At 45.9% G+C, this 22,776-nt stretch overlaps 1 protein-coding gene across 4 annotated transcripts in view; it reads right to left on the bottom strand.

Annotated features, from left to right (window-relative positions):
• ADCY2 (adenylate cyclase 2) overlaps window positions 1-22,776 on the bottom strand; it is a 434,119-nt gene that overhangs the window by 2,584 nt on the left and 408,759 nt on the right. For all 4 annotated transcript variants that reach the window (XM_036848640.1, XM_036848639.1, XM_036848641.1 and 1 more), the window contains exons 21-24: window positions 20,770-20,916; window positions 18,919-19,026; window positions 5,843-5,957; window positions 2,486-2,610 (exon numbers count right to left, since the gene is read on the bottom strand). In XM_036848640.1, the coding sequence (XP_036704535.1) occupies window positions 2,486-2,610; window positions 5,843-5,957; window positions 18,919-19,026; window positions 20,770-20,916 (495 nt within the window). The remainder of the gene's footprint in view (window positions 1-2,485; window positions 2,611-5,842; window positions 5,958-18,918; window positions 19,027-20,769; window positions 20,917-22,776) is intronic.

The raw sequence follows: 22,776 nt of genomic DNA, 5'->3' as shown, positions 1-22,776 counted from the left end.
GGGCTTCTAGAACCCAGGACAGCATCCAGGGGCCCCCAGAAGCAAGGCTGAAGTGTGTGTTGTGACGATCTCAAGGGCAGGCTGTGGGCAAGAGCTAGAAAGATCAATCTGTCTTCTGCACTGTGACCCAGTGGCTGGCCCCTAGCAAAGGGGCCAAAGCGTGGGTCTTTCTGAGCAGAGCAGGAAGGAAAAGGGGGATGCAAAGGCCAGATGCTCATGTCCTGCCCTCCCCTGGCTGGGCCCAAGTCCCGGAGGAGGAGGACAGGTGTAGCTCGGGAACATTAGATAAGAACTGAAAAAGTATGGACATAGTCAAGAAGATCAGATGACAAATACATTCTCCTGATTAGAGTTCTTAGGGGCAATCAGAATTAGAGATTGCTGCAGACATTTGGCTTCCGGCCTTCCACGCAGTGAGCAAACGCGTCGTTGGGAGCCTTGGAGGTTAATTTTGCAGCTGAGGCTGGTGCAGAGCAGCACGCCCTTGGCATGTGTGAGTGGCCGTTGGAATCTGTACCACCAAGCACACAATTACCGTGACGTTCAGAGGGAGGCATCAACCGAATTAACTCCAGCTATGATTCCTCCAAGCCCAGGGGAAGCCCGGCTGGGGGATGAGGGGTTTCCTATGCTGTTCTTGGGGCATAGGAAGCATGGTGGGAGTGTAATCCTCTTTAAGAAAAAGAACTTGTTCTTCAGGCCCAGGGGAAGCTTTAAATATTCTCAGCATCATTTTCAATTTTTCCTGCATCTCACTACTGTTTTTTTTCGCACATAAATGGAAATGAGAGGCTAGTGGAGCTGGGGTGAGCTCTGCCCTCCGGAGAAGAAAACCTACCCAGACGCAGACCCTCCAGCCGCTGAACTGAGTGAACACGCAGGCCTGCGGAAGACATCCCTCACTCTGGACGGGCTGAAACCTGTCTTGTTCCCTCCCCGGGCTCAGAGAAAGCGCACAGAGACGGTCCAGGTTGGCTGCACGGCACTAAGTCACACGGGCTTTTATGAGGCCCAGTTTCCTCTTAGAGACACACGTGATCATTGTCAACATTGACCCGTAGGGGATTTACGGTCTCCGGGAGGGCACGTTCCCCTGACCGGCCTCTCTCCCCACCAAGCAGAAGCCCCGGGCTGCCCGGGATCGCTGGAGCATCCCTGGGCACGGGGAGCGGCCAGCCATGTACAGACAGAAAGCCCTCGTCAGGGGAGCCCCATTTTTGCTGAGAGCTTGGTCTGGGGTGGATCCCGTGAGAATAGCCAGCTCTCTTTTTCCTCGGCAGTGGCCAATTTGGCCGGGAAGGCGTGGGATATTTCCTCTCCTCCTCCACACTCCTCTTTTTCTCTCTCTCTCGTCTCTTTGCTGGACGGTTGCTAACTTTTCAGCAACCGCTGACTCATATTCTGACTGCAAGGCGGACACGTAGAGGACACGTGTGTCACCTTCCATCTAAAGGTCAAGCTCCGCCTGAGAAAGGCCACAGAGACGGGGTCCTCTCGGAGGAACGAGGTGGGGTCAGGCTGAAAGCAAGCGAGCTACGCAGGGGCTTCACGAAAAGCCCCTTCTAGGTGATGCTGGAGCTGACGGCTTCCTGCAGAGGTTAACAACGGACTCCAGTGTCCATCGTACTTTTGGGAGGCAGGGTTATTTGAGGATTTCCGCCAAGCTGAGGCGCGGAACAGGGGCTCAGGGAATTCTCTGAAGAGGACAAAAAACTGATAAAACCTATTACTTGTGTCCAGTGATTTTCATACAAACTTGCCATTTGGCAGGAATTTATCTTCCAGAAGACAACAAAGCTGGGGTGAAATGTGGAACCACTGCTTTTTGAAGGCGAGGAAAACGGCAAGTTCCACATAGACACACAGGCACACGCGCGCACACACACACAAATACACACACACATCCTTCTCGTTCGGAGAGTGAGCCTCTCGTTGTAGGTGCTGGTGCTGCGGCCCAAGCAGGTGTGCCCAGTCACCACTGCTTTTAACTTGTCAGATCTTGGAATTCTCCCCCTTGGGTGGATTCCAGAGCTTTCCAGTCATTTCCAGATATCCGAATCCCATGCTAGTCTGATCCAGTACTGTCATTTCACCTCACTCCATTTCATCTCTTCCTCTCTGCGGTTGGCCCCTTCACTCATCCTCCAAGTTCAGCCTCCAGGGAGAGGATGGCAGGTGGTCACGTCTGGTCTGGGTTATACCAAGGAGAAGGGCACCCCTGCCGCCCCTCCCATCAGGTGGTTGCACTGCCCTGTTGGTCGCTGTGATCACCCATTTTCCCAAATGCAATAACCTTCATGCTATTTCACAACTTTTATGGTTCACAGTTAATGCAGAAACGAATTAGTATTTCCCCAATAAAAAGTTTAACTAAATTACAAAGTTTACTTTCTTCCCTCTGTTTTAATATATTATCCTTATTATATACTTATTCATGGTTCCCAAGAGGACAGACAGTGGATAACGACAGAGCAGAATAAATTACCTGGATTTTGTCCAGGACCCCGGTGCTGTCCATCCTACTGGCCACATTCACGGTGTTGCCCCAGATATCGTACTGTGGCTTCTGAGCTCCGATCACGCCGGCTATTACAGGGCCATGGTTAATACCTGTGACACACCAGAACCAGCTGAGCACGATTTGAATCATGAACTTGACAGTGTAAGCAACTGTCTCAAACAGGAAAGTTTTACAAGACCATTCCCGAACCATCATTACGCAGCAAACATTCGCCCAACTCATGGAACTCTAAAACAAAGAACCATGATTCCTCTAACTTCATCATCTCAAAAACAGTAAAATGTTTGTCTTTCTTCCTCTTCTTGATTCGCGCTCATACGTCTATTTATCATTATTCCATAATAGCGTAAAATTGGTATACTTTATAAAACTCAACATTATAATTGTTTTTCTATGATGCCACGTAATCTTAGACAAGAGATGATTATCTTGTTTTCCAACAGTTTTGTGGTTAATTACTTCTGAAATGCACCTACTTTAAATTTAACCGGCCACAGCGAGTCTGTGAACTCTATTTATTGGCCGTCCTGCCGCTGGTGGGCTTCTGGGTTCCCTCTAATGTTTTGCTTAAACCACCACCAGCCCCTTGACACGTGTGCTGCATTTTCTACCTGCCGTGTACTATTCTGTGAGCTTGACATGTACAAGCTTCTAATTCTCACAGACCCCTGCCTGGGGTCTTCCCCCACCCCCAGTGTAGCAAGTAGGACGATTCCTTGTCCCAAGAACTCAGTTCAAACACACGGACCCACAGTTGTTATGGGCGTCGCAGGGAGGTAGGCCACAGAACTAGAAGCAGAGGTATTGACACTGGTTGATTGTTTTCCCCCCCTATATTTTCTCCTGGATCTAAGACCCCCTCCTCCCCAGCCTTACTGCAGTAATCTAATCGTATGGATTAATGAGGGTGTTTCTGAGAGACTTCACTTCCCACTCCTGAAGTGCTTCGTGTACAAGGCCAGTTATAGATCGGAGGCAAAGCCTCCCCTTTGCAATGGAAAGGGGGGCAGGCAACACAGCGCAAACGTTGTTCCACAGAATCCCTGAAGGTACGCAAGAGTGAGAAAGAAGTTCTCCTTTGCTTTTGTGGAGTATTCAGTAAAACTCAAATCTCTGTTTCAGACATCCCAAATAATTTATTCCTGCTGCTGGCCGGTGATCTCAGACGCCACTGCCCTCAGCTGCCCTTCTGGGGCTCTGAGTCCTGCTTGGTCAGTGGCTCTGGGCCAGGGCAGAGAGCCTGGGCCAATGCTGCTGGCAGCGGAGTGATCTCTGCTGAAGCGCAGGAGTGTGCTTGATTTGTGGTTCCCACTCACTGACCGACTCTACAGCTTGACATGTGGAAAAGGACATTAGGAGCAAATTTGGCTCTTACTATTATCATGATTTTGTAGGGGCTAATATTACCCTTCTGAGTTCCTACCGTGAACCGCCACTGGATGGCACTATGTCCAAAGATGGGGCTGGGAAGCTGCCCTTGGGAGAGACGGAGGGTTTGGGGAAAGGCAAGCTCAGAGGCCACAGAAACACTGAGCTGGGCTTCCGCAGAAAACTAAAAGAGCTGGTGTGTGGCGTGAGTGTATAGATATTAATAGTTATTCAATAATCAGTGTAAAGTAAGCACTCAATAAGTACCTACTGAAGGAAGTCCATTGACTTGCTCACATTAATCTGGAAAATATTGTTATGGTCCAGACCAAGAACCCTGGGCTTTTGATGTAACAGATATGACTAGCAAAGAATTGTCCCGTTCTCCCTCGCAGTGAAGGGCAATATTGTTTTGGTCCATACATATTTGACAACAGATGGAGTGGGAGGCTGGGGTCAGCAGATGTAAGCTTTTCTAGGTAGAATGGATAAACCACAAGGTCCTACTGTATAGCACAGAGCACTATATTCAATATCCTATGAAAAACCATAATGGAAAAGAATATTAAAAAAAGAATGTATATATGTGTATAACTGCATCACTTTGCTGTACAGCAGAAATTAACACAACATTGTAAGTCAACTGTACTTCAATTAAAAGAAAAAAGACCATTTGACAGGGGTCATTCTGCCATGCAATTGATTTCTTTTTTTAAGGAGCATAGTATGAAAGTTTGAGGAGCCCATTTTCCAAGCTGTTAAAGCAATAAAAAGCTCCAGGTGAGAGGGCCGCCTCCACGTCTGATGGGGACAGCTTCCTGCCCACCTGGCCCTTCTCCTCTTGTACGGGTGGAGCCAGATAAAGGTCCTCTGGGCACACAGATGAGAAGGCCTAAATAAAAATGTGTTCAGATGCTGACAATAAGACATACATGCAGTGAAGAGAATCCCATTTGCTCAAGAAATGTATAATATTTCTGGGTTTTACAGTTCAGAACATATGAACACCAAAGGAAGAAAATAGCCCCAAATATTGGGATTTTTTGAAAAGTTGAAATCTGTATGCAAGAGAGGTGAAAAGCCACTCAGATGGAATTTGTTAAAAGAGCTACTCTTATATGGACTTGCTTTCAGAAGCAGCAAAATACGTTGCCAAGAACAGCATAAAATGGTCAAAGAAGCTCTTACAAATCACAAATGGCTGCAAGTGACCATGCAAACGTCACAAGGCGGTGTGTGCAGGCCTGAGGGTTTAAAACACACTTTTTTTTGGATAGACCTTTGTAAAAGGCAAGGGAGCATGAAACATGCTCAAGAATCAACTTAAAGCAAGGGAAGAACTTACTTGAATTTTTGTTTTTGGAAGAAAGTTGGCTTTGTCTCTGGTATTTGAACGTTCAATCTGAAAAGCTCCAGCTCTGTTAGAATTTAGGACACAGTTGGGGTTCTTATAGGTTGTGACCCCAGGAGTGTGGGACTATTCCAACAATTCCAAGATGCATTTTTAAAAAACAGTCTTACATCTTTAAAGTCTGGATGCATCTTATAGCCCGTAGTGGGTCCTACTCTCATAAAATGATGGAGGGGTTTACAGTCAGGCTTGCATCAGCTCCTGGCATGGCTGAAGGCTGCGCCTACCATGACCTGCAGAAATGACTGTGGCTGGAGAGACTGAAACCCAGCTCAGGGTCCACTTCTGAAATCAAGTGCTTGCAGCCTGCGTGCAACCAAAGCAGGTGTTTTTGTTGTTTGGGTTTTTTTTTCTAATCTGCACAAAAGTGCCTCAGGAGCTCATAGCTGCCCTGGGCCCTTCCACCTGCCGTCCAGCCCTGCTGCTCTAACGACGCATTTGTCATTGTACTGCTCCAATATTGCAAGGATGGCGACCTTTCCGTGAATCTGTTCCTGACGCCAGGCCTTCTCCACAACCCACCCCAGATCTGCACAACGTACCTACTCGTAACTTGAAGTCGTTGAAGGAGTGCTTGTTGATGGCGTCCAGCTTCCCCACCAGGGCGAATGCAAACTCCACCATGGTGCCGATGTGCATGTACTGCCTCTCGGGCTCCTGAAAGAAACAAACACAGCAGGCGGGGGTGAGGACTCAGCAGGCGGGGAAAGGCTCCTTCGGTCACAGGATGCACACTCTTTCCTCTGGCCTCCTTGCGGGAGGGGGTGTTGTGGCTGAATTGTGTACCCCCAAAATCATATACTGAAGCCCTAACCCCCAGGACCTCAGAATGTGACTGTATTTGAAGACAGGGTCTTTAAAGAAGGAATTAAGATTAAATTAGGTCATTAGTATGACCAATCTGGTATGACTGGTGTCCTTATAAGAGGAGGAGATTAGGACACAGACACACCAGAGAGACCATGTGAAGACACAGTGAGAAGGTGGCATTCTACAGGCCCAGGAGACAAGCCTCAGAAGAAACCTTCCCTGTCGGCTCCTTGATCTCAGACTTCCAGCCTCCAGAACTGTGAGAACATAAATGTCTGTTGTTTTAGCTGCCAGTCTGTGTTACTTTGTTATGGCAGCCTGAGCAGACTTATACAGGGGCTAACCATTTTCTGCCTTTACTGGTCCCTGGGTGGTTTATTATCCCTTGAGGAATAGAGAGTCATCACCCATATGGAGCTGAAGGAAAAGTCCAAGATTTCCAATGAAGGTAAGTGGAAATTTCTACTTCTTTTTACTATTAATTTGTATTTATGATTCCTGTTACTAATTCACATTTACCATTAATTTGTTAACACCTGTTCTGTTTGTATTTACTTTTGAAGTTCATCCTTTTGAAAATTCTATTTTTGGTTATATTCTAAAAATAGATTCTTTATTAGTATTTGCATATAACCTATAAAAATGTATTAATTTACATGTCCTGAAGGTCCCCCAGTTTTTTGGGGCATACTTTTATTTTATTATTTATTTATTTGCTTGCTTTCTTATTTATTTATTTTTTAAATTAATTTTTATTGGAGTGGTTAGGTGCACGGGATAGTTTGGAACACAGCTTCGGAAGACTGAACTGAAATGCAGCCCCAGAGCTGCCGTCAGGCTCTTGGTATGGACGTCCTCTCCGTCTTTCTTTGGTCTCCCTGGCTGGTTTGTGAGCTCCACAAGGGCAGAGACTATGTTCTGTTAACCTGTAGACACACACAACAGCCAAGTGCCTGGTGCAGGAGAAGCACTTAGTAAACGTCTATCGAGAGACTGCACTTCGGTTGACTGTCGGGTAGCCGGGCGGGGCATGATGTCTGGGAGAAGCAGAGAGAGAGTCGTCAGCGGTGGTGGAAGGTCAAAGCCAGGGATGCTCTGTGGGGGGCACAGCCCAGAGGAATCATTCACGTGTCCACTGCAGTGGGCGATGCCCCACGGGAAGAAACGGAAACAAAATATCAGAGGGGTGACCCGGGGGAGGCCCTCAGTTGGGACGGGGCGGGGGTCAGTAAAGGACCCTGGAAATACTTGAGAGGACAGAACACGGGGCCATCGCGGGTCTCGTGCTGTGATTTCTGGGACGGGTGTTCACCCCCCTGGGCCCCAGAGGAGTTCAATCAGAGGTGGAGAGAGCTCTCCGGGGCGTTTGAAGAGGAGGCACCTGGTGACTGGTGGGGGTCATACTCCACGGAGGGTGAAGATAAAAACCAACTCTGAGGGTTTCGGTGGGGATGACTGAGAAGGAAAATGGATAGAACCCGCCCATTCAAGATGCCAGGAAGACGGAGAGAATCACGGTAACAGCTAAGGGAAAGAGGAACACGGCAAGAGGGCGATCCAATGACCCACACGGCCTTCTGATAATGCCAGTGAAGGGGGTAGCACTAAGGCAAGTCTCCCAGCCTGGGCACTGCTGACATTTGGGTGGGATCAGTCTTTGTTGGGGGGTGTCCTGCACACTGCAGGGTGTTGAGCAGGATTCCTGCCTCTGCCCACTAGATGCCAAGAGCTTCTCTCCCTCCAGTGTGACAACCAAAAAGGTCTCCAGACATTGCCAAACGTCCCCTGGGCAACAAAATTGCTCCCAATTGAGACCACTGCACTAAACTTTATATATACAAACACACACACACACACACACATATATATATACACGTATATCTATGAAGGGGGAAGAGGAATTAAAGTTCTGGCTCAGAGAGAAAGATTTCTTCCTTCCTTTCCTCGAGTGAATTATTGTATCATTCTAGAAAAAGATGGATGAAATACTACTGTTGCCATAAATCCGCAACTTAGAAGTGTGGGAGCAAAACCAAACAATTTATTTAAAATATTAGAACCACGAAGCAGACTGTCAGCTAACTTTGGTGGAAATGCAGAGAGTCATTTCTTAAGAACAGTTACACTTTTCCATCAGAGCTTGCTAGTATCTCTTGTCTCATGACTTAGGGGCAAGACATGATTTGGAGGTATCTGCAGTCAGTTGGAAAACATCTCGCTCCTTGACGGGAGGCATGAGCTGTTAAATCAACAGGCAGGATCCTGTGCCATAAAAATGACAACTGTCCTGGCAAGGAGAACAGACTGGCCGTGGGAGAAATGGTTTGCTTTTCACAGAATAAAGGTGCAGCAAATGAGCTTCTCTCCCTGATAAATGACTGCCCAATCTGTTTCCAGGCACCAGGCTTCAACTGCGGGTTTGATGTGACCTCAGTGATAAATGAAGAGACTGAGCTCTGGGAGTGGGGTTTAAATCCAACGTCAAGGACTCATTCGGGCTTAGTAAAGCCTAGAGAAAATTATGCTCAGTCTCTAGAAGACTCAGTTCACTTCAAGAAGTCCTTATAACTGAACTTTTGATAAATGTTTGACGACAGCCTGAAACAGCTCTTTCTTCCATGATCCAAATAATTTCTCCCGTCTCCAAATATTTAACTGACTTCTAGCTACACAGCGAGACCACTCATTCAGTTTCCTGGAACACATTTGGCAAGCTGTTTGTTTTGCAAGTTTCACCTGCAGGGAATGTGGCATAAAGTAAATGCATGTTTATTGAGGTTATTTTATAACCCAAGCGACTGGTATTGACCGAGGTGAAATTAACACAAGCCTCTGCTCCCGGCTTCTCCTCTCTTTCCTCCTCGCCTTCCTCTATCCATCAAACGTCCACTGCGTTCCTGCTGTGTTGGTGCTCGTCTGATTCTGAAGATTCGGAACTGCTGTCTAAGGAGCACTTAGTTCTGCTGCCTGGGGCCCCTGGGAGAATGGATCAGACCTCACAGTTCTCTGAAGGAGAGTCACCCCAACCAGGTGAGCTGAGTGTCCCAGCATGGAGATTGGCCCTCACCTGGGAGCTCAGGGCATCTGAGCTTCAGGCACCTTTTGGAGAACAGGACTGGAACTCACAGCTTCCCAGTGTTTACCAAAACTCAGAGGCGTGAAATAATATTTATGGAAAATGGCCTGATTCCTGGGTCATCTGTGGATTCCTCTGTATCCAGTGAACTTGGATTAAACTGGATGCAATGTTCTCCACCTGATCTCACTCTACCAAAGAATGTATTTGATTAAAATATGCATTAAGAGATGTTCTAGCTAACAACCTCCCCCCTCAATGTGTTAAACCGTGTTCCATGAGGAAGTTACCAAGCACACTGTTCACTACAGACCCATCCTAATGGTTATGAGGGCCTGTTTGTTAGAGCTTGGGTCAGGGACCCAGTGGAGCATCCAGCTGCAGCCTGATGTAGCTTGGCTTCAAATATATTAATGAATGAGTGATTTGATCTCACCTTATGAACACTAAAGCACTGCACTTGTGTTGGCTGCTGGAAATTTCGGAACAATTAATAGCAATAGTGTATGTATGCATGTACTTAATCCTCACAACGATTCCCATGAAAGAATGCCTGTCTTTATCCCCATTATGCAGATGAGAAAGGGAAACCCAGAGAGGTTAATAACTTGTGTAAGTGGAATAACCAGGCTTTGCAGGCAGGCAATCTGACTCCAGGGTCCTCAATCTTCATTTACTCTAAATGTAAATGGATTAAATACTCCAATCAAAAGACACAGAGTGGCTGATAGGTTACAAAAAAAAAATCCATATATATGCTGCCTACAAGAGACTCACTTCAAATCTAAAGACACACTCAGACTGAAAGTGAGGGCATGGAAAAAGGTATTCCATGCAAATGGAAACAAAAAGAAAGCTGAAGTATCAATACTTAACATCAGACAAATAAACTTCACCATCTTGCCTCCTTCCCTGTGTGCATCTTGAACGTGGTCAGAACTTTTGCTATCTGATTTTCATCTTATTGCATCATCCTCATTTTTGTTTCTATCTTATCTTTCAAGTTCCTTGCATGTTAGTTTATTAATTTAAAAATATTTTTGCATTGTGTCCATTTTGGTAAGCTTCTTAAGGGAGAGATTTAAATAAAGTAGGCACATACATGTAGACAAGTAGGTAAGCATTTTTCCTTGATAGTCTTGCTGCTAAGATGGTGAACAGCTGTGTTGGATGATGTGTCTAAGAGATATTCAGCTGATGGAAAACTATATCCAAGCATTGCTCATTAAGGGCTCTGGAACTGGCCACCACCCATGTGGATGACTGGAATTCTACTTGGGTGCCTTAATGAAAACTCAAACTTGTAAGTCTAAAACTATTATTTCTATTTAATCTCCCATTAACGGCTCTTATTCTTGACTCTTCTACTTTTGCTAATGGTGTCATCAATTTCAGATCCCTAAACTGGAAACCTGAGATTCAGACAGCCCCCTCCATCCTGCTTCCTCAGCTCCCAAGTCCATCTCCCATGGACATGCTTCTTCCATTCACCTCTTTCTTTATTTTCTTTGTTTCTTTATTTTCATTGTTTATACTGTGACCACTACTTGTCTGAAAGTAGGAAATTCACTAAATAACTGCCAGCACTTTTGAGTCAGACAAAGTTGGGTCCAGCTCCAGGTTCTACAATCATCAGCTGCATGGCCTTGGCTGAGTCACTTAACTTCTCTGGGGCTCAGTTTCCTCATCTGTGAATTGAAACAATAACTACCAGTCTCATAGGGTTGTGGTTAAGATGAAATGAATTCATATGGGCAACACGTTCAGCCTGCATCCCTGAGGCTCAGGATTTATTTAGTTTCCTTCATGATAGGTTAGAGAAGCACATCACTCTGCTTGACATGAAAAGCTTCTAGGAGGAAAATGTCAGCAAGAATTGCTTTATGCCCTGGTTTAGTACTTCCCCCCCATTCCACACACTGAGAAACCTACACTGATGTATGGTTTCGACAACAATCTAAGTGCCTGAAATGTTAAGTATCTTTGAGATTCTCAGTGTGTATAGCAAAGAGTGATGGTTCTTCCTTCAGTGTTTGTTTCCTATTAGTAGCATTAAAGTAGGAGGGCATTTCTCTCTCCACTTACCCTACATAACGATAGCTTTGGTGTTTGTGCAAAAATACACAGCACTGAGATAATGCTTTTCATTTCAGCAGAGACCAAAACTATTTTCTACTTTTGCCAGTAAAGGTAACTATGGTTGTGAGTTTCAACATATGCTTTAGTTACTAAGAAACTGGCAGCAGAAGATCTGAGAATGATTCCTTACTTCTTCCCTGTTCAACTTGGTGGAATGTCCTAAAGTTTCACCAAAATTCATATGAGGAAGCCTAATCCCCAATGTGATGGTATTAGGAGGTGGAGCTTTGGGGAAGTAATTAGGTCACATGGGTGGAGACCTCACGAATGGGATTCGTGCCCTTATAAGAAGAGACAGGAGAGAGCTGCTTCTTCTCTCTCTGCTCTCCATCTGCACCGAATAAGGACACAGAGAGAAGACGGCCGTCTGCAAACCAGAAAGAGGGCCCTCACCAGATGCCAAATCTGCAGACTTGATCTCAGACTCCCCAGCTTCCAGAACTGTGAGAAATAAATGTTGTTTGTGACCCAGTCTATGGTAATTTCTTATAGCAGCCCAGCTGAGACACCTCTAATATCCCCAGGCTTACCTAGCATTGGAATTGCTGTTTGCATGCATGACTTTTTCCAGACTATAAACTCTGGAGGGCAATTACAGAGGGGCAGTCATTAACAAGTAATTGGCACTTGCCCCAACGGGTAAAGAAAATCTATGCTGGTTGACCTACTAGCTAAATAAAATCCCAAACAGCCAAGCCAGGCAGCTCCTAACTCGGGCAGAGATGGAACCGTTAGCCTGACTCAGTGAATGTGGATGGGCAATGTTTATTGCTCATTGTTTTGTCGGTCAGCTCGGATTTGCTAATAAACTGAGTAAGCGTAGGAATCTCATAGATGGGTCACTTGAAGCCTGGGATCTTATCTGGGGGATGGAGGGAGAAGAATGATGGAGAAATCCTAGTGCTAGCCACAGCGGTATGTCTATGGGGCCAACTCAGCAAGAAACAGAGTGAGAGGTAGTGCTTACAAACTAGTAACTACCCTCAGCCCACAACCTGCTGTCAAATTTGTTCTGATAGAATAAATAAATAAAATAAAAAACTCATTTTAAATAAATAACTTAAATTTTTAAAATAAAAATAATTAAAAAGAGAGCAATAATACAAAGTTTAAAAATTTTTAACGAGCACCAGCACTCATACCTTGATAGGAATACAAGCTCCCTGTTACCTCTTGCTTCTCTGCCTCTCCCCTCCCTCCATTTTTCTGGCACCACAAGTCACTTCTTCCAAAGTGTCGCTGGCAATGGGCATCACTCTATTTGAAATTGTGAATAAAACTAGAGGTATGGCTCATCACAGCAATAGTGTAATCAAAGTATGGGTTTACATGAAAGTTTTCATCTCTGTACTTTGGTTTTGACATATTTAAGTTCTCAGTAAAATTTGTATTAAAAAGATCAAAACCAATTTACATAATTGCTAAGACCAGAGATGACCCTAATCATTGATTCCGGCATGAAGGACGGACTTCCTTAATGACAGGGCAGGCAAAGTTCCTTCAGAGGTCGAGTAGGGGAGGCTCCAGAGTGCAGCAGAGGGAATGAGGCAATAGGGAGGGGTGAGGAGTGTGGCAAACTGGGGAGAACGTGCCAAGATGGGGCAGCTGCTTCTCAGCTGGTGATTGTTGTCATCAGGAATGAAGATCAGGAGATCTACCAATTTTCAGGAGAATGTTGAGATGATTATTTTTTAGTGAGATGTCCTTTTACAAGAAGTCTACATAAGTCAAGAAAAACATACCTGTAACCACAAGTGTGCTATCATGGCTTGAGGTCTAAAGGCCATGGCTGGGAAGGAGCAGGGGGCTGCTATGGGTCTGGGAAGTGGTGAAGTCCTGACGTTAAAATGAAGCGCCTCTGGGGTGTGTAAGCTCCCCGTTTCTATCAACCCTGAATTCCAGCGCGGAACATGTACTTTTCAGGTGCATGCTCCAGGGATTACGAGACCAGGGTCAGAATGCAAGCCTGTTCTCCACGTAATGTTTCATTTTTTGACAAATGCCTGCTTCTTTCAACAACAACAATCAGTTGTTACACATAATACAACCAACCATCTAGTCATGTTGTCTTTAAGCTTAAAATCAGAATGTGTTGTTTCACTTACGATAACACAAATGAAGCAAAACAAAGGCAGATAGAAAGCCCTGCTCTGACTAGGTGCTGATAGACCCCCGTGCATTCGTTTTCCCAGTGGGTAAGTAGCCTGTGCCGGCATGTAGAAAATGTGGAGGTAATTACAAATAAAAGCTGACTTTCAAAAGGCTTCTTCTATCCAGACAGCTCTGCCTCTTTTTGGATTTAAGAAAAACACATGAATCCTTGAGAAACCCAATATATTTTGCCAAACTAAATATCTGGCTGTGTTGAATATGTTTTGTTGCCAAACTAAATATTTGGCTAAATAATAAATAGAAAAATTTTTGTTTGTAAACAATAAATGGAAAGTTTTTGGGTTTTAACTAGAGAGACAAGTAGGTAGGCTACAAAAGGCAAAAGGGACATTCATTTTTTCATAAAGACTATATCCATATTATTATTTCTCAAGCATGCTATGACCCCAATCAAACATAATGAACTTTCCTTTCAGATTTTCACTGAATTTCAAAATATTTCTAGGATGATCTTACCGAGATTCTAATTAAATGTTCTAAATAAAAATAGCTCGTATTGAGTAAAAGCTCCCTGCATGGATCTGATGCCATATTTCATTTATGTCCAAAAACCCTTTTACCTATTCTGCAGGAGGAAGCAATGGTATCCATACGTGAAACAGTGTACAAACCATAACTGTATTATTACCGCTATTAGCATTTTTATTACCCACTCTGCCCATGGAGCATTTTTCATATTAATGTCTTCCCCACAGCCTCAGGAAATGAGTGGGATCCCCACTGTATATAAAAGGACACTAATGTGCAGAAAGCTTAGCTACCATGGTAAGGGATGAGCAGTCTCACGTGAAAGCCACGCTCCTTCCACTCTGCCATGAAGGTAAATACTCACGTATTAACAGTGGTGGCTGTCAGGAGTCAGGATGCAGCTCAAGGGTAGCTGAGAAGGCAGATTTTGTGGCTGCCAGTGACGAGGGCAGAAGGGATGGGGCACCCGTGGAAGGAGTGCTTGGGTGAATGGTGTGCGTACAAACGTGTGGGTGCAGAAGCCAACATGGTGGGGGGCTGGGGAAGAAGAGGAGGGGGTGAAGCAGCACGAGAGCTGTGGGCGGAGGGAGGTGAGCCCTGCACCCAGAGTGCCCGGGTTATGCAGCCCTGCTCCATAGCCCTGCTCTATGGCTGCTTGTTCCATGACCTTGGGCAAGTTACTGCACTGCTGTGCCTCAGTTTCTCCATCTGTAAAATGGGCCCGGGTTGGGGTGCCTCCTAGGCTTGTTAAAAGTAAAGCCTCAGGAGGCATTTATTAAGTTTTCGAAAATGTTAGGAGAAAAAAAAAGGAGAGCGTTTGCATTGGGAGGAGCAGAATTGTAAAATGGCGGGAAGGAAGCGAGAGGCTGGGCTGGGAAGCAGGGTGGACACGCGCTGCTCCATCATTCATTGAACAGACATGGGCAATCGCTCTGTTCAGCGCCCCCTGCTGGGACTTTGGGGAACACCACATAAGACAGGGCCCCTGCTATAATTTGGATGCTGGATAAGAAACACACGTCTAAACAAAAGCAGGAAACGATATGCAGCACGTGGGAGGACAGGAAATAGGATCTACACACAGGGGGTCAGGTGAGGCCAAAGAGCCTCAGGTAAGCGTGCAGGAGAGGCTCCTATGAAAGTGGGAGCCTTGGCACGGCTGATGGGTGAGATCTGAAAACAGGGTGTCTTCCTGTGCATCAGAATCACCTGTGGAAATGGAGATTTCCAGCCCCTCCCTCGGGTGTCCGGAGACCATGTGTAGCACCCACCACAGGGCCTCTGATGCAGATGGTGGGTGCACCCCTCCTGGAGGGTGTATGAGTAGCACTTGGTGCTTGTCTGCACAGACGCACAGTGCACGTTTGAGGGCGATGAGGAAACTGTAGGGAGAGGGAGGGGACGGGTCAGAGCAGGGGCGTGGAGGCAGATGGTGGGGGCCCTGTTCTGGGAGTAGGGAGGACGAGAGGAAGGTGAGGGCGCTGTTAGCAAGCTGGGTGTCTGTGGAAAGCTGGAAACGTGAGCTCCAAGCTTGGCCTAATGGTCAGGAAGGTGGACGATGGTTTTGTAAGCGGTCAGATACACAGGCTGGTGGAGCAAGTCTTAGCTGAGATCCCTGATGGAGGGGAGGGGTTGGGGAAAAAACATGGAAATGTCCACAGAGGAAGGCCTCAGGCAGGAGTCACTAAAGAGAAGAAACCAGAAGCTGAGGGAGAAGAGGACTTCTGGGCGAAGGTGATGGCTGGCTATATCAGAGGCCACAGACGGGACACAGAGAATGATCGCTTGGGGAATGCAAATCCGCCTTGGATTTTGGAATTTGGAAGTACTTCCTGATCTTTAGGAGTGGAATTTCTGACATTCGCATTGGTGAGGGTTAGCAAAGAAGGAGAAGGTGAAAAGTAAAGGCAGTGGATAAGGACAAGCCATCCAAAAATTGTGCCTATGGGAAGGTGGAGGAGAGGCCTGGAGACATTTGTTGAAGATCCAGGAGACCAGGGTCTGGTGGTGACAGAGTCGGGACCAGGAAGCCCGGCTGTAGGGATGATGGAGGGATGATGGAGGGTGATTGTGGGATGGAGGAGGGATCATGGAGGGGTGATGGAGGGATGATGGAAGGATGATGGAAGGATGAAGGAGGGATGATGGAGGGATGAAGGAAGGATGATGGAGGAATGATAGAGGAGTGATGGAGGGCTGAGGGAGGGATGAAGAAGGGATATTGGAGGAATGATGGAGGAGTGATGGAGGGATGATGGAGGGATGAAGGAGGGATGAAGGAGGGATGATGGAGGGATGAAGGAGGGATGATGGAGGGGTGACGGAGGGATGATGGAGGGGTGATGAAGGGGTGATGGAGGGGTGATGAGGTTGATGGAAGGATGATGGAGGGATGAAGGAGGGATGCAGGGGGGATGATGGAGGGATGATGGAAGGATGAAGGAGGGATGATGGAGCGGTGATGGAGGGATGACGGTAGGATGATGGAGGAGTCATGGAGGAGTGATGGAGGGGTGATGGAGGGATGATGGAGGGATGAAGGAGGGATGCAGGGGGGATGATGGAGGGATGATGGAAGGATGAAGGAGGGATGATGGAGGAATGATGGAAGAGTGATGTTGGGTGATGGAGGGCTGATGGAGGGATGAAGGAGGGGTGATGGATGAATGATGGAGGAATGATGGAGCGGTGATGGAGGGATGATGGTAGGATGATGGAGGAGTCATGGAGGAGTGATGGGGGGGTGATGGAGGGATGATGGAGGGGCGATGGAGGGATGAAGGAGGGATGATGGAGGGATGATGATGGAGGGGTGGTGGAGGAGGGGCCCAGCACAGACGCTGAATGCTGAGTGGGTCTTCACGTGCCTCTGAGCATCCCTGCCAAGGGTTCCGTAAGTGGCTGTCGCTAGCTAAGTTCTGGAGCAGGTGTGATTTTGTCAAGTGCCCTAAATGGTCCACAAGAGGAGGTCAGCTGAGAGGCCTCAGAATTGGGGCTGGGGTTAGGGTGAGAAGAGTGAGGCACTCACCTCAGCTGCAAAACTTAAGGAGGCACCGAAAAGCTCAGCAATCATGAGAAACAATATCCTAGTGCAATGTTTAGAAAATCAAAATTAATGCAGAAAAATCCAGAAAGAAGTAAAACACTGAAATTTAAAGAAAGATAGGGGCTGTGGACTGCACAGATCCCCCTCAAATTCATATCTTGAAGCCAAACCCACGAGATCTCTCTCTTTCTGCTTTGTGAGGACATAGCAAAAGGGCAGCCAGCAACAAGCCAGGAAGACAGCCCTCACATGAACCGCATCCCATAGGACCTTGATCTGGGACTTCCAGCCTCCAGAGCTGTGAGAAAATAAATCTCTGTTGTTGAAGCTGCCCAGCCTTCATTATGGCAGCTGAGCTCACTAATCAGACAGTTTCTGACAGTGCTGTGCTGGGCGTCTTAGAGCCCGAGGCAACAGGAAAAATGTCTGTCCCTGTGTACATAATTTTATGTTATTTTTAATGGTTAATTTTTTTCAGAACATTAAAGATGCTGAAAAGGATTAAGTTTTCTTCCATTAAAGCCAGGACAGTAAAAATCTAATTAGTTCTGTCTTGGGTAAAAATAAGATATTTAGAATTAAAACAATGTTATACATTTTAATACCTTTATTGTCCAATTTTCCAATAGTTTTTCAACACCTGAATGTTCTGGCAATAAAAACCCAACCCTGAAAGATACACAACACCATGTAAACAGGGGTGCCCATTTTTCCTTTTCTGTCGGGCGTCAAGATTGCTTGGAACGGTACTGCTCAAAACTTAGGATTCTTCTAAGTTTTCTTTTATTGCTTGTTTGTTTTACTTTTCCCTTATTACTAAAGTAATTCGTACCCATGAAAAAAATAATAATCTGGAAGCAACACCTGAGTAGAAGGGACATATATTACCCCACTCACTCAGAAAAACGCTAGGGTTAATCTTGAGTCCGACGTTTCATGTTCTCGTCTCTGCCCATGAATGTTAAGAGAGAAGAGGACCCTCTCCTGATGCTCCAGGGGGTGGGCCCTGTCTGCGCAAGCTGCTGCCCCTCTGTCCCTCTCTTGGTTGCCTGTGGGAGGTGGCGTGGTTGGGGGGAAGCTAGACACACGGGGGGCGGGGAATGGCTGAGCTCTTCCTCTCTTTGGGGGAATCCAAACACCTCCAGCAAGCTGTGCTCTGGTAAGGTTCATCCCTCTGTGCTGTACCCACCACCTCTGCCCCGCGGCAAACAAGCCAGTGCCCGTCAGGGAGCCCACTGTCCTGAGGGGAAAGGGGTCTTGTTATTGACCCACAAGTTAACAAACCATATCTAGGGACTTCCCTGGTGGTCCAGTGGTTAAGACTCTGCGCTCCCAATTCAGGGGGCACGGGTTCGATCCCTGGTCGGGGAACTAAGATCCCACGTGCCACATGGCATGGCCAAAAGAAAACCAAAACCAAAAACAAAGCATATCTACACACACACACACATTCAGAGAAACAAGACACAACATAACAGAAAACCCCCCTCAAAAACCCTAGTTGATTGAAGATACTCGGTTTTGACCAAATCACCTTTTCAACCAAATTTCTGGGTGGTCAGCATGTTTTTGACCACGTTGTTTTAAATCAAAAGACCAGGGGCCCTCCCATGAGTCACCTTTAAATAAACAGCTCTAATCAACTTTCTTGTATATTTATCTGGTATCAAGCAGCTACCAGACTGGTTGTTTTTTTTTCTACCTTGTCTGCCAGAGAAAGAAGTTCTGTGAACAGACCCTCAGAAGCCTCCAGAATTCTCATCTTTTCTCATGAGACCTTAATCACTGAGGTCTGGGTTGTGCCTGCAATACAGTGTATGGGTCACTGCATGACTGTTTTGGTCCCAGGATGACCTGTGGGCAGAGCCGAGGCTCACGTGTGCTGCGTGCGGCCGACACGCGTGTACCTGGGCGTGCTCCTGGCTGGGCACGGCGCTCAGACCCGTCGCCGCCATGTACGTGCTGCCGATGGTCTTGATCTTTTCAACTCCACTGAACTTTGGCTTGGACAGCAGCTGGGGAGCAATGACAATCACACAGTTACTCAGTCGGGTGCTGACCCAAGGCCAAGCATTTTCTGGAGACAGTCTCAAATCCTAGCTCAGTCACAGGAACACGATACTGCTTATTCACCCTTCGACCTTGGGCATCGTGGGGAAAGAACACTTCATGCATCTCACAAAGGGCATGTCCTTGGAAAGATATGCAGTATAATGATTTACTTCCAGTTAACATGAATTACCTTTCAGAATTTGCTAGTGAAGGAAACAGGATAAATTATGATGCGAGTGATAATGGCCTCAAATAAATTTCCCCACTCTGTGTTTGAAAGGCCTAAATACAAAATCATGAGTCAGAGAGTGAGGTCTTCCCTGCATGGTGAGGGTGATTTATGACCAATTGTAGTGTTGAGGATTGACTTTTGTGCTCGGAAAACCTGGAGTGGAGGGAATAAAGATCTAGAATGGCCCCTCCCATCAGCCCTGACCCTAATATTTTTTGTCCCAGTTTCTGGCACCAGTAATCAGTTTCCTACTGGGCTCCTCCTCATCCACTACATCAGACCTTGGGGTGGGATGGAGGAAAGGTAAAAATAAGATAAGAAGCTGTAGGAAAGAGAAAGACTGGATGGAGAGAGCAAATGAAGGGAACTCTGGAAGGTTCTGTATCTGCTCAGCAGGACAAAGGTATGAACAGAAGACTGGGAACATCTTCTAGACCCTTCCTTGGTACTCCTGCTTTCAGAGGAGATTCGTTCAAGATCACACGTCAGAGAATCGAAGATAAGTGAGCAAATCCCACGATCACATCTCCATGAGCAATCCAACCTGAAAGAACGGTCACTAGTACTAGAGAGCATTTATTTTACCGAGGGGCAGCGGGAGGAAATGTGCCACCATTTTCCACTATGAACCCTGCACAACAGTGAAAATCTCTACTTGTCATTACTTCAGCATGAGTCTTGAGTCAACCTCATGGTGACAGTGGTGGTAGCAGAGAAATGCACAGGTACCACAAGACATTTAGAAGGTTGGCCTGAAACCATCATTTTATATAATTTCATCACTGTATTTCAAAATTCCATCAATCATGATGAACCTATGTTCACTGATGTCAATTTTCCTATATTTGCAAAATATTGTTAAAAATGGTGTAACAACAATATCTTTCAAACCAGAGGTCTGTTTGTTCTTACTAGAAAACAAAGTGCATTGTTTCCTTTGTAGGCAGAAAACTGAACATTGAAAAATGACACCTATTCCAATATCTAAGACGTATACTTTGTCCCTTCTAAAATATATTCTACCACATTCATATTGCTTTTTCAATAATAAAGCATGCCATCCATGTACACTTCAAATTGATATCTGACATAGACCTTGGAGTTTGCAGACACACATGCAGATAATCTACTATTTTTTTATGTATAAAGAGATGGGCAAGTATTTTCCTTGGAGTTCAAGCCTTTCAAGAAAATTCATGGGCATGCTGGAGAGATATTTTATTGAACAGATTTTGGTAGTTGTTTATAGAAATCATATTCGCTTTAAGAATAATATGTGTTTGCCTCACCAAAATTAGTCAGTGACCTAAATCGAGCAAAAAGCTTAATGCCAACCACCAGAAATTTTGTCAAAGGACAAGTTTTAAGATATGCCATGATGTTGGACTAACTTCAAATGTGCCAATCCAGAGGAACGCCAAAGTATGGGACTGGGACCACCCCTGCCCATCAAGGGTAACTCTGAAGTACGTACATCGTCAAAGTCGGCGATGATCTCGTTCAGGAGCCGAAGGCATTCCAAGCCCTCCTTGTTCACATCCGATTCTGTATAGAATTCTTTGAAATCCGGAATGGAGGCAAACATGACACAGACACAGTCATAGGACTGGTGGTATAAATCCTGCCCGGGAGAAGAGGAAGGGATGAGCACTAGGAAAGCTTTTAAACAAACACGCTCCCAATGGAAGTGCTTCTTTACGTTAAGACTGGTAAAGAAATCACCCAGTGTCCACTGCACCTGCTCTAACCCTCGTCCCAGGCCCATTTTAGGCACTTGGCCATTGATCACAGGTGAAGGCTTCTAGTGAGCTGGATACAGGCTCAGAAGCGTCAACACCGCACTCCCACTGTCACTGCCGGTTAGTATGAGGTGCCCTTCCAGTTACCCCTCTCTGCCATCTCTACCTTAGACAATTACAAGAGACCATAGACTTCTCACTCAGGAAAAAACAACAACAACATTCTTTTAACAACTAAAGGAAAACAAGACGATTTCCCAAGCTACTATATTGTCCTAAAGTGACTCATTATGGCTACATTCTTTGGATTGGAGGCTTCATGAATTTTCCTCTTCAGCGTCTCCTGAAAGGAGCGGATGAAACTCATCATGTTACTTCTTTTTTTTTTTTTTAAACATCTTTATTGGAGTATAATTGCTTTACAATGGTGTGTTAGTTTCCAATTTATAACAAAGTGAATCAGCTATACATATACATATGTTCCCATATCTCTTCCCTCTTGCGTCTCCCTCCCTCCCACCCTCCCTATCCCACCCCTCTAGGTGGTCACAAAGCACCAAGCTGATCTCCCTGTGCTATGCGGCTGCTTCCCACTAGCTATCTATTTTACATTTGGTAGTGTATATATGTCCATGACACTCTCTCACCCTGTCACATCTTACCCCTCCCCCTCCCCATATCCTCAAGTCCATTCTCTAGTAGGTCTGTGTCTTTATTCCCGTCTTGCCACTAGGTTCTTCATGACCTTTTTTTTTTTTTTTTCCCCTTAGATTCCATATATATGTGTTAGCATACTGTACTTGTTTTTCTCTTTCTGACTTACTTCACTCTGTATGACAGACTCTAACTCCATCCACCTCACTACAAATACCTCCATTTCATGTTACTTCTTAATTACACCAGAGAGAACTAGTGAAATTCCCCAGACTACTTATTCTATTGTATTAGACACCAGAAATACTTGTTCGGGATTTCCTTTTGTTTTTAAATAGACTATAGTCTAAACTAAAAGTCTAAACTATAGCTCATAGTTTCACCCATAGACATGAGGAAAATTACAATGCCTTGTAAATACAATTTCAAGGTGTTTCCACACATAATTTTCCCCAGCATATAGTGAGACCTTCAAGTTCAGTGGAGATTTCATAAAGGAAGCGTTATTATGTGAGCATGGGGGCTGGTCCTGGGCGGGAGGATCTGCTCTCTCACCGATGCTGGTGCATCAGGGCCCTTGGATGGCCTGTCCTGGGCAGAACGGCCAGGTGCCAATGTGGGCACCCTGCATCACGGGAAACACTCCCTCCGCCAGGAAACGTGAGGAGAGTTCTGTTACACAAGACGGCGACCTCTGAGTGGAGGAAAGAAAGCTAGCGGCCGGTGTTTCCTGTGTGCCTGGCAGAGGGAGAGAATCTACCCTGCATAGATGTTACCAGTGTGCTCTGCTCTCTGGGGCACTCAGATGAATCCCTTAGCAGGGAGTGAGCACTTCAACAGCACCATAACTCCAAGGTTTGGTGGCCTCTCAGAAAAACCATTCTTCCTCCGCTGAGGTCTCATGACACACACATCAGGGCAATGGCAACCCACGGCAGGTCACAACCACTTCCTGGGAAAGATAGACTTGTGTCGTCTTCCTGTTCTTAGGGCCGACCACCTTGTAATGCCTTCTGCTACTGCCTGCCAATCTCTATAAAATACATGAACAATAGAATCAAGGTTTTTCTCTTCTATTCTGCTCTCAG

The sequence above is a fragment of the Balaenoptera musculus genome, chromosome 3, assembly GCF_009873245.2.
Source record: "Balaenoptera musculus isolate JJ_BM4_2016_0621 chromosome 3, mBalMus1.pri.v3, whole genome shotgun sequence".
NCBI lineage: Eukaryota > Metazoa > Chordata > Mammalia > Artiodactyla > Balaenopteridae > Balaenoptera > Balaenoptera musculus.
Note: the sequence above shows the minus strand (reverse complement) of the source record. Positions and strands in the feature narration are given on the sequence as shown.